This window comes from Dioscorea cayenensis, chromosome 9, assembly GCF_009730915.1.
Source record: "Dioscorea cayenensis subsp. rotundata cultivar TDr96_F1 chromosome 9, TDr96_F1_v2_PseudoChromosome.rev07_lg8_w22 25.fasta, whole genome shotgun sequence".
Lineage (NCBI taxonomy): Eukaryota > Viridiplantae > Streptophyta > Magnoliopsida > Dioscoreales > Dioscoreaceae > Dioscorea > Dioscorea cayenensis.
Window position 1 is genome coordinate 29,121,122 of NC_052479.1, and position 12,625 is coordinate 29,133,746.

A 12,625-nucleotide genomic window follows, 5' to 3' on the forward strand; every position below is an offset into this window, starting at 1 on the left:
AAAAAAGATAAAGAAAGAATGACGTGGATGCCAACTTAACATCCAATTCATTTGGAAAACCTAAACGGGAAATCTATTTGCTAAAAATATCATTGCTCATTATATATATATATATACTAATATCCCCACAAATTGTATGTATATAATAAAATTCATTCCTGGTCCATGTCCTATAAGTTTTCCTAAAAAAAGGACGTACAATTATTATACCTTAAAAGGGTCTATATGCAAAGTCCTATAATATCTATTTATAGAAAGTGATAAAAAGACGGCGTTTATAATGAAAATTCCGGGAGTGATAATATCAACATCCTCAGATTATAAAACACTACTATTCTGTGGACCAACACAACGAGCTTCTCGATTAAATCATGGTTTCCGTGTTCTTTTCTCTTTAATTCGAAGAATTCTCCTTTCGATTTCTCCGAGGAAGGATTGTTCATCAGGTGCTGATCTTTGTTCCACTTCCTCTCTGTTTTTTTTTTGTTGTTGGAGTTTTCATGATGTGGTTTTGATTCTATTGTTGCTTTTCAGTGAATTAGTTTCAGATGATGTTTTTGTTTCCTTTTGATGAAATTGATTGAATATCGTTGCTCTTTTTGGAATTTGTTTGCATGATTGGGATAATTGTTGAGGTTTCTAGTGTTTGTGTTTCTGGATTGTTAAAAGTGATGACTTTGGACTGAAATAGTGAAATTTGTTGGTTGAGTTACACCTAATTAGCAGATTCTAGGTTTTTTTTTTTCCTTTTTCACTCATACGTATGATTGCTAGTGTTTCTGTTTGTTTTCTAGTGTGGGTGATGATTATTAGGGCCATTGATTATTTAAATAATTGTTTGAAGTACTCATGTTTGATCTTATTCTTTAGAAAATAAGCAAGAATTTAAGCATTTATGTAAACTTTCAAAATATTCATGAATTCTCTGCGCATGCAATTTGTTAGGTATTTGTTTGGATGATGGCGAGAATTTTGGGGTTTCTAGTGTTTGTGCTTGTGGATTGTTTTATAGAAGTGATGAATTTGGACTAAAATTTGTGGGTTGAGTTATACCTATTAGGTTTTTGTGTGTTTTTTGTGTTTGTTTTAAACTTCTCACTCACAAGTATGATTGCGAGAGTTTTTTGTTTTGTGTTGATGTTGATTATTAAATGTTCATGCCTGATTTTATTCTTTAGAAATAAAGCAAGAAATAAGCATTTATATGAAGTATTGATAGATGTCAAATGGTGTTTCTTTAGTGAGCACAATTCATATGTTTATATATTTTGTGAATTCTCTGTTCATGCTAATTTTGTTTATGTTGTTGTCTTGTCAAAATTGTTGCATTTGAATAAGGAACATGGAGAGACAAATGGAAGCTTCCCAAACCCCTGATTCATTCGAGTACATGTTGTTTGAGGGGGATCCGGATCACCTTAAACCTGTGGTTTCCACCCCTGGAAAGGTTAGTCCATGGATTGACCCTAAGATGCTGAAACTCATGCATCGTATTGGCCGGGGCCCCTTTGGTGATGTTTGGATAGCAACTCATCATCTTTGCTCCGAAGGTTTTGAGCGTTACCATGAAGTTGCAGTCAAGATGTTATTTCCTCTGAAGGATGATCAGATGCCAGCTTTTCTAGCCAGGTTTGACGAAATATTCTACAGGTGCTATGGATTAGACAACATTTGCTTTCTGCATGGCATTACAAATATAAATGGAAGGGTAAGCTATTTTCAATGTTAGCATTTTGAAATCGAAGTTTCAAGGAGTATATTAAACTGTGTGGCTTTTCAGGTTTGTATCGTTATGAAATTTTATGAAGGATCAATTGGAGACAAGATGGCTCGTGTTAAAGGGGGAAAACTTTCGCTTTCTGATGTGTTGAGGTGATCCTACTGACTTACTTGAATTTACGTCCAATGGTTTTCCGTCTATTGAATTGTATGATCAAGAGCCGAATTGTTGACTATTGCTCTCAATGTCATGTGATTTGAGTTCTTCAGGTATGGAACTGATTTGGCTCAAGGTATAATGGATGTTCATTTAAGAGGAGTCCTTGTACTCAATTTGAAGCCTTTTAACTTTCTTCTCGATGAACATGACCGGGTAATCCTTGGGGACTTGGGTATTCCTTCATTACTTGTCAGCCTCTCACTTCCAAGTTCGGAGCTAGTTCTGAGATTCGGGACCCCAAACTACATGGCTCCTGAACAATGGCAACCAAATGAAAGGGGTCCGTTTTCTTTTGAAACAGATTCATGGGGATTTGGTTGTAGCATTGTGGAGATGTTGAGTGGCATTCAGCCTTGGGCGTGGCATGTCACCAGATGAAATATACCACTTGGTTGTATCAAAGCAAGAAAAACCAAGTATTCCAAGTGGCTTGCCTCTGGAAATTGAAAATGTTCTTCATGGATGTTTTGAGTATGACTTCCGAGACCGCCCTTCAATGTCAGATATTCTGCGAGCGTTTAAGAGGTATTCTCTTGTTTCTTCCATTTTTTGCATCCTGCTCCTTTTCTTACTAATATTTGCTTAACATCATGTACAAATGTTTGGACTTGGTATGGCTGCATATTAAGAAATAACAAGCTAGAGTCAATGCAATCCTATCTGTCAATGATATATGCTAAAATGATAATCAAATAGTTAATAGCATGTCAGTGATTATTGTGTCAATTTGTTCATATTTAATTTTCTCCTTTTCATGAGTTTCCATTTTCTGCATTAAGATCACCATGTTAGTTCTGCGTTTTCACTCAAATTGTCATTACCTAAAGAAATTGTTTTTTCACATTATTGTTCCAAAAACGGACATTTCTTCTTGTTTTCTTTCTGTTAGTTGCCAAGGCGCAGATTACAGTGAGAGCAGCTGGAGCACATCCGGAGTAGAAAAGGCGATCAATGTGAGTCGTACTGATTGGTCTCTGTTGAAGGATTACCTTCAAGTAGGCGACACTGTCAGATCAAGGAAACCGAAAAACCTATGTAAGCATGAAAGCATGGAAATCCCCGAAGGTGTACTGGTTGGCATGGACGGGTATGTGAATCGAGAAGGCTTTGTTTTGGTTAGAGTTCATGGAGTTCACAACCCTCTCAGGGTACATTCATCGACAGTGGTGAGAGTAACCTTTGGTTTTGCTGCCGGGGATTGGGTCCGCGTCATGGAGGAAGAGAACATCAAACAATCATCGCCGGTGGGCATCCTCCACTCCATCAGCCGCGACGGAAAGGTCACCGTCGGTATTATAGGGATGGAAACTCTATGGGAGGGTAGTTACTCACAACTCCAGATATCAGAACCTTATTGTGTTGGTCAGTTCACAAAACTTAAAGCAAGTGTTGCTAATCCTAGGTTTGATTGGCCAAAGAATCGAGCCGGTGAATGGGCAACTGGTCGAATCCATCAAATTCTTCCAAATGGATGTCTCGTGGTTAAATTCCCTGGAAGGTTCAGTTTCGGAGTGCCCAGCAGCTTCTTGGCAGATCCTTCCGAAGTAGAAGTTGTGAGTTTTAATACATGTGATGGAGTAGTGAAAAAATATCAGCATCTCGAGGACTTTCATTGGTCTGTTCGGCCATTGGTTATCGGTCTTGGTTTGTTTGCTGGACTTCGTTTCGGTCTTGTCATTAAAAGGAATTTGATGAAGAAGAAGCCTGATCCTACAAATGCACAACAGGTTGAAGGTAAGCAATTGGAAGGCCAGCACAGTAACAATCCGGGTTGGCGTCCGCCGCAGGTGGTGAACATTCTTTTCCGAGAAGGACCGGCTTCTGCCAAATAAATGACTTGATGCAAAACATGCCTTCGGCGAAACTTGTCGACTCTAAAAATATCGTTTTTCGTTTTGTGTATATATTGTTCTGACTTTCTTATTTCTGGTTTGTCAAAAGAATGATCATTTTAAGTTATGATTCTAGTTCATGTTGCTTATATTTCTTGTGTGATATATGAAGCAGGGATTGAAAACAATGGGATTTATTTTGAGTTATATCAGAAATCCCTCTGAACTTTAATTATACCAAAAATGAATTTTCACTCAATATGTTATTCTATAAAATTTAGTGGAAATTAGGAATGGAAGTGGGACGGGGCAGGGAATGGGATTTCCGTCCCCATCCCCGCTCTCCACGGGGCGGGGATTCCCGGTTTAAAATTCGCGGGGAAAAAAATCTCCCCCTTCACTCCCATGGGATTTTTTTCATTTCAGTCGACCCTCTCTCGTTTGGTTTTGATGAGAAACTAGGGAACAAGTCGGCCCTAGTTTGTGTCTCTCTCGTGTGGGACTCTTTCTCTCTCTCTCATTTGTGTTTGTGCTCGAGGCCGTCGCTTCCCTCCCCCGCTCTTGGCCACCGCCCCTCTCGCGTTTGGTTTTGAAGAGAAACTAGGGCACAGGTCGGCCCTAGTTTGTGTCTCTCTCGTGTGGAACTCTCTCTCTCTCTCTCTCTCTCTCTCTCATTTGTGTCTGTGCTCCAGGCCATCGCTTCCCTTTCCTTTCCGGCCGCCGACCCTCTCTCTCTCATGTGGCTGGTTCTCTGAAATTCTTTACACAAAAGCCCGGCTCGCCTTGAAATCAGGGATATAGAGGCAATGATGATGCCCTAAAAATTTGTATCCTACCCTCGTCTCTCTACAACTATGGCATAGTGGCTTGGATGGCCTAGTAGGCAACCGCTACTCTTATTGTTGTAGAGGGAGAGGGAAAGATGGGAGAAGATCATTACTATTAAATCTGAGCCCCTGTTTTGATTCTGTTGCTTGATATTTTATCTATATTCATCATGAATCATTTTGTTGTATTATGTATTTCTTTCTGTCGACATGGCTAGTTCGTGTGGTTGCTTCGCTCTATATAGCATTACTCTTAGTAATGATGTTCTTGGCCATGATGATTTGCCCTATAAAAGAGTTTAGAGATTGGGTGGCGTGGCAACTTTAGTTGCAGCCCTTGAATCGTGTTTATCCATGCAAAAGAATAGAGGGGCAAGATCTGAGGCTTTTCCTTCTTCTTAAACTATTTGTTTGTTTGTTTGTTTTTGCTCTTTTTTGATATCTATCAAGCTTGATCATTGTTGATGTAATCTGCAGTTGGAATCAGTATCTCAGCCTTTTGATTCCATGATGGTAAGAGCTTTTTGTGTCATCTTATAATGTTGGTTTTAGAGTTGGCAAGCTTTTATTTTTATGTGATTGATTAATGTGTTACTTAAACTTTGTTAATTTGTTTGATTAATGTACATAAGCAGGATTATGTGGCTTGCTACTTGCATATTATATACCATACTTAAGTTTGTACAGATGTGGATTATAGTTTCAATTGTAGATTGTTTTGTTGGTGTGGATGTTTTACTTTTTTAGCTTAATTGGCAAGTTTGATATCTCTTTTATTGAGTAAATTACATGCTCTATAACCTCAGAGATGCTTATCTTTTTTACAACGTTCTATTTATACTTAAGTTCTATTTATATTCCCATTCCCAACAGGCCTGCCCCGAGATGTGCTCTTCCTTCATTGATCTTGAGATCCTAGGTTGGTTCAGCGTCCTTAGCCCTAGGGTTTTTGCTGAGCTGAATTAATCTTGTCCTTGAATTATTTGTTAAGTTTTGATTGATTCAATCTGACGAATTGGTATGTTCTGTGGATCATAGTGGAAGGATCCGAGGGAGAGGCGAAGCTAGCTATGGCCGTCTATGTTGCGGCTGTGGATTTATCTTATAAGATTAGTGATTGTTATCTAGCAATTGAACTCTTTATGAATTACCTTTTTATGGTTTCTATTAGCATTTTAGAGCTTGTTTGGCTGAGGATCATATGATGGTATTGTACTCCACATTTCCTGTATCTATGTTATAATATTTCATCCAGTGTTGACACTTATAGTGTAATATTCTGATATGAATACTATAGGCAGATAGTTTTCATTGTTCTATGGTTTGATTTTCATAACTAGTGTATTGAACCACATGAATGAGATACAAATTCATGATGGTGTTTCATTGTAGGATAGCAAATGATTTAGTAAAGTATTGTCCTTATAAAAATTTGTACAACCTGATGATGCTCCATCAGTCACATGTCTGATTTAATTTGAATTGTTGCTTGTTAATTATGAATGTCTTCTTGTTCTGCATTATCAAAGTTTACTGTGAAAATCATTGAGAGAGAATGTGCTTCTGAACTCTTCACAATGTGGATCGGATCTAAAATTCATTGTCTAGTTTTAAGCCACTAGAATTAATTTGATATTTGGTGCTTTTGTAGTGTTTGTATGTGATTAAATAACTTCTGCCTATCTTTTCATTGCATTTTCCTTCAGCCTCAGAGGAGTTTTTAGAGCTGATCAAAAGTGCCCTTTTGGCAGCTCTTGAAGGTCAGCTCTTTTAATTTGATATCTTGGTTTTCCTAGCCTTTTGGCTCTTTAATGTTTTTGTGTTATCATTTATGCAGCTCTAGCACCAGGATCTTTGTTTGGTATTATGATATTCAGTCACAAGATAGGGCTATATGATATCCAAGGCCCTATACCGGTTGTGAAAAATGTTTTCATTTCTGACATGACTATTTATACCATATGCAGGTGCTAGTAAGAAGGCTTCTAACATGGGTATGTCCAAGGATGGGCCTGATGGATCAAAAACAGAAGGTGTAGCTATGACATTCTTCTAAATTTATTTCATTAGTTCCTATTGTATTAGATTGATTTATTTAATTTGGGGTTTTAGGTTCTCGATTGAAGTCAATATTTTCTACAGTCATGACCAGTAAATGAATGTTTTATTATTTCTTCAAAAATCAACTTTTGCCTTTCTACTCTATATATTTTGAGTTGCTTTCCCTTACCTATCTGTCAAAGGACATTTTCTTTTATGGCATCTTAGCTATTCTCATGATTCACAAATGCATGCAATAAATTCTGAAAGTTCTGCTTATTTTTCTTGTTAACATGCATACTGTAATTTTACTTGATAAAACTCAGGTGCTCTTTTGGTTTGATCAATGTTGAGCAAGGGACTGAAGGAAGGCTGTAGATTTTTCTCCAGCTCTAAGGGGACTAAAGGAAGGCTGCAGATTTTCTGGGTTCCATCATTTTCGTATTCACAAATTTTCGTATTCATCAGTGGGACATTGTTTGTTGGGTACCAGAAAGTTGTATACATTGACTATTGTATAAATTTATCAATAGGACATTGATTGTTATAATTGACTATTGTAATACAAAATAAAGAATGTCACTGCAAATTCAAAATACAAATCAATTATCTTCATCACACATAAGCAACAAACACAAAAATTTTATAACATGAACACAAATACTTATAACACAAACAAACCATCTCTTCATCAAACATAAGCAAACAAACACAAAAATCTTATAACATGAACACAAATACTTATAACACAAACGAAACATCTCTTCATCAAACATAAGAAACAAACACAAAAATCTTATAACATGAACACAAATACTTATAACACAAACGAAACATCTCTTCATCAAACATAAGAAACAAACACAAAAATCTTATAACATGAATACCTCTTCATCAAACATAAGCAACAAACACAAAAATCTTATAACACGAGCATGAACATGAACACGAAATTTCTGGTTTTCCTCCATGAGCATGAACATGAATACGAACACAAAAATTAACCCTTGTGCTATATATGTAACTTGCACCACAATACGATTCCCTGAAAAATTAAAATGGATAATACATCACAACTTCATATCACCAACAATCTTAATCACCAAGTATTAAATACAAAAATAAATATATACATCTTGCAACTCACCTTAATCAGAGCTCATTACATTGGCTTGTAAAACCTAAAGAAGAACTGTGATGCATGTCCAGATTGATCGATATAGAATTTGAATTCACCTAAGAAAAGAGATTATAATCAAACAAATCATTATTTAAAATTAAATGATTCAAATACGTAAGTTAGACATTAATGAGAATTACAAGAGAATTACCACACTCTCTTGTTTGCAATGATCATCTTGTATGAATTTTTTTAGCTAATGCATCTCCCTTTGTTTGTGTCTTCTGCCAATAATAACATGGATGTTATACAATCAAATAAAAAAAATCATCGAAAAAAACTAAGGAAGTAATGGATATGATACTTCATAAAAATACCTTTTTCTTGTTTCTCATTATTATTTCTTCAACTTTTTGACTTCTTTCTTTTTTATGGTGGACGACTCTTAATCCGCACCTTTAAAGGGGTGAGAAATTTTTGGTGTGGCACATTAGTCGCCTCCGACAACATATGTGTAAAGTTTTCCTTCCAAGTTGTGTTGTCCATCAACTTCTCAATTGCCTCATCCACATATTTCATCAAAAACATGTATTTGTCATTTGACACTGCTCCAAGTTCTGCGACTTTTAGTAAAATGAGAACACAATTTATTGTACCGCAATTTCTCATCACTGGTTTGTGGGTCATCATAACAGTTTTGTACATATGTATGCATGCGTTTGATGTCCTTCCTCCATCGTGGTAAAATATACTTAGAAGGAATGGCTTTCACATTCTTCTCAATAAGAACCTTGCAAATGTGCCTACAAATAATCCCCCTGAACTCAAACAGCTGACAAGAGCATTTAATGTCAAATTCTTCCTCATTAATGTAAACATTGTATACCACTTGCTTTCTGAAAGCACCTTCTTTCCCTTTAACAACATCGAACACCTGAAATGAGCAGACTGCCCCATGCACGCCAATGATAGTAAGATTGCAATATATCATCCCTCGTAACTCATATTGAAACAATTTAAAAATTTCATTTGTGTATGCCTCTTGTAGTTGCTTCCCAAAATAACAATCAGTGATCAATGGAAAACATGAGTTAAATGAAGCAAAATTAGCTTTGTTCTCTTTCTCAATCTTACTTTTCAAGACATTATCATATTGCTCAACAAACTGCTTCAATGAAATCGTCGGACCAACATAACCATCAAAAAATGCATTAACGCTTTCACTTCTTTGAGTGGTAGACATTCCTGACCAAAATATGCCTTTAACATAAACTGGAGCCCAACGATCACGAATTTTGAATAGAGAATTCAACCATTCATTGCTCTTAATGTTATAGTCCACTATCATCTTCAAGTATGTGTCTTTAAACTCTTGAGTATCCACTGCTTCATACGTGATGCGTTTCAAAATCTTCTTGATTGCTTTGTATTCATTTAAACCTCCAAGCTTCTCGGGAACCTTCTTTATGATATGCCAAAGACAAAGGCGGTGATGGGAGTTTGGAAAAACCAGTCTAACTGCACCCTGAATAGCCATACACTGGTCTATAATAATAGCTTTAGGAGCCTTTCCTGACATACACTCCAGCCAAGTTTTGAAAAGCCAAACATAGGTTTCTGTATCTTCTTTTGACAATAAACCATACCCAAACAATACCATTTGCCCATGATGATTTACACCGACAAATGGAGCAAATGGCAAGTCATACTTATTCATAAAGTATGTTGTATCAAAGGAAATTACGTCACCAAAAGCTTCATAAGCCGCTATAGACCTCGCATCCGCCCAAAACACATTTCTCAAATGACCTTGCTTTCACAATATAATTCCTATAATCTTTCTCAGTATATGTTAAATTTTCGTAACCCTCACTTTCAACCACTAAGGAATGAAAATTTTTGCTTAGGCTTATCCCCGCTTGGTCGTTTAATTCAACCTTCTTTTGACATATGTATCAATTTTTTATTGCACTTTTGGAAACTAGCTTTTTGTGGGCTAAGTGCATGGTTATGCTCCAAACTAACACTTGAAATGCTAAATCTCCCATCATTACCAACAATGACACTAATCTTCGCCGAATAATTTACTTTGGTGGATAGTCTTGGGTTGAAGGAGTTTTTTGAAGTAGATATTCATTTACCACCTCTTGAACATGCTAGCGTGTAATATTTCATTTTTCCATCAATGCCTAATCTTGTGCTTTTTTTGGTGATGCCAAACCCTTCATGCCGCGCATACTTGACATACAATTTATAAACTTCTTCTTCGGAATCCAGTATCATACCGGCCTCCGGCACAATATTTTCAACCAAATCCAAATCTACCGGTTTTTCTTTGGCATGTATTTCATAACTTGAACATCCAACTTCCACATCATCTTTTCCTTGCTCATATACACAAGTATCACTTCTTCCATGTTCTTTCTTTAAGTATACTTCTAAACACAAATTAGAGAAACAATAAATTTACAAGTTAAACAAAAAATAAACACACGCATTTTTTTAGCAACGTACAAATTTAATCACCCACCATGATCTCTTTATAAACCAAAATATTTAAGTACAAACTTAATCACCCACCATAATCTCTTTATAAACCAAAATAATAATTACAAACTTAATCACCCACCATGATCTCTTTATAAACCACAATAATTGTAACTAATTATGTTTCCTACACAATACTAATAAAAAATTTCTGGTAATACAATCTTAATCATCATGATCTCTTTATAAACCAAAATACTTGTAACTAATTGTGTTTCTTGCACAATACTAATCAGAAATTTTTGGTAATACAATCTTAATTAATACAAAACATTACATGAAATAAATTTATACCTTTGATGTAGTGGCGGCCGGAACGGGGACCGGGAGTGGGGGAATGAAGCGGCCTGGAACAGGGGAGTAAAGTGGCCGGGAGCAGGGAAGAAAAGTGGCCGGCATCGTGGGAGGGAAACGGCAACCAGGCTGGGGACCGGAAACAGGGGAAAGAGGCTTCGGCCTAAACGGGGGGCCGGGAGTGGGTGAGGAAAGCGGCTGCCGGAAACGGGTACCGAGAGCGGGGAAGTGAAGCGGCCGGGAGCGGGGAAGTGAAGCGATAGGGGAGGGAAGCGGCGGCGAGGGAGGAAAGCGGCGGCCGAAAATGACGGCTGGGAACGGCGACCGGGAGTAGGGGAGTGAAGCGGCCGGGAGTGGAAAAGATACACACGAGAGAGAGAAAGTGAGAAAAAGCCGATCAGCGTTTTAAGTTTTATTTTTTTAAAATTAAAAAAAAATTCCACGTCACCAACCACATCAGTTGTGTGGCTGGTTCGTGTGATTTCTTCGTTTTATATAGCATTGTTCTATTTTAAATTTTGTTGTCTCTGTGTAACTATTGTTGTCTTTGTTTAAGAAAATAAGTCTCTGTTTAATAAGTGATATCTCTGTTTAAATATTGAGAGCTTACCGTTTAAAACCTTATATTTCCGCTTAAAATTTTGTGAATACTGCTGAATGTGTTTTTATTGTCGCAAACTTGTGAATATGGCGGTCAACCTAGTTAATGGGCGATGAAACTTGACACCGGTAGTGGAGACCTTAACTGAATTGAAAGTTCACATGACCCTCGATACTGGGAGATCATCCGAAGGACACCGTTTGCAGCATTTACTGAGCTGGAAGCTGTATTCCAAGAAAGGGCCCTTCTTGATTCTCTATTGCAAAGGTACGATGGCCGCACCAATAAATTCAGGATCAGGGAAAGCCTGCTGAGTTTCAAGACTGAAGATCTGGCCCTCGTTTTTGGTCTGCGTTACGATGGAGACTCAGTCCTGTTTTTGAAGAAGAAAACATTGTCAGCTTTCGAAGAGAAGTATTTATCAAAAACCTACGAGAGACACAGAGACTCCATCAAGAGCACTCTTTAGCAACTTGTTGGACAGAGGGGAGAAGAAGAAAATTTTGCCAAACTCCTGATGGTATACCTCATGGGTACAATCCCCTTCCCAAATACCTCATGCTCGGTTCCGAACTGGATCGTCGATTATGTCGATGATCTACCTGGCATGGGGTGATACGCATGGGTGCAGGCGACGCACAAGTGCCTTATGGAGGATATTCCACAAGCGGCAGCTCGAGTGCAAGATAGATGCGCGGGAAAGAAGACCAATACAGGGTATATTAAGGGTTGCTCGGTCGCACTAAACATCTGGTTTTACAAGCTAACCGAAATCTGAAAGAAAGTCCATTTCGGCAAGACCCCAAGGATGTTGTGCTACGGTAAAAGTAGTTGCCGGAAGCAAGCGACGATAGAAACCAGTTTGTCATCATTCGAAGGAAAAGAGGTAATAAATCGTGAACAATGTATTTAACAGCAGCAGTTAATGTTTACATATAGTATTTAGCGTTTAACAGTGTTTATTTTCCATTTAAAAGTATTCTTGGAAGTTTAAACATTTTGTTTTCCGTTTAAAAATATGCGATAACGTTTAAATATATAAGTTAAATGTTTAAATATATTTGTTATTGTTTAAACTGAATGATTTTGTTGAGATTTTTTGGTTTACATATGTTAATTTTCTGAGCTGGTCACGGTAATGCTGATAAAGTTATATTTGTTTGGGGCAACCGCCGGGTGAATGTTATTGCTCCGGAATCACTTGCTAGAAGGCAAGATGAGAGACCAACCTCTTCTGTGAACTCTCATCGTTGTTCTCCTACTTCCAGCCCAATGTGCGCAAGCATTCGGTGACGCCAGAGAAGCCCTCCCTTACCCCACTCGATAGTAACACCCCCCTCGACCATGACAACGACAATCCCCCCGATCGCCTCAGCCCCCCCGATGGCACTAGGCGACGATGTCACTGCAACTCTTCTGTAGGCG

At 37.6% G+C, this 12,625-nt stretch overlaps 1 protein-coding gene across 1 annotated transcript; it reads left to right on the forward strand.

Annotated features, from left to right (window-relative positions):
* The first annotated feature begins 340 nt into the window (after positions 1-340).
* Positions 341-3,922, forward strand: LOC120269174 (E3 ubiquitin-protein ligase KEG). The gene is given in 6 exon segments (XM_039276501.1): positions 341-446; positions 1,339-1,708; positions 1,781-1,872; positions 1,990-2,299; positions 2,301-2,464; positions 2,829-3,922. Coding segments are annotated over 5 exon segments (1,875 nt in total). The 5' UTR covers positions 341-446; positions 1,339-1,342; the 3' UTR covers positions 3,772-3,922.
* Positions 3,923-12,625: the final 8,703 nt, after the last annotated feature.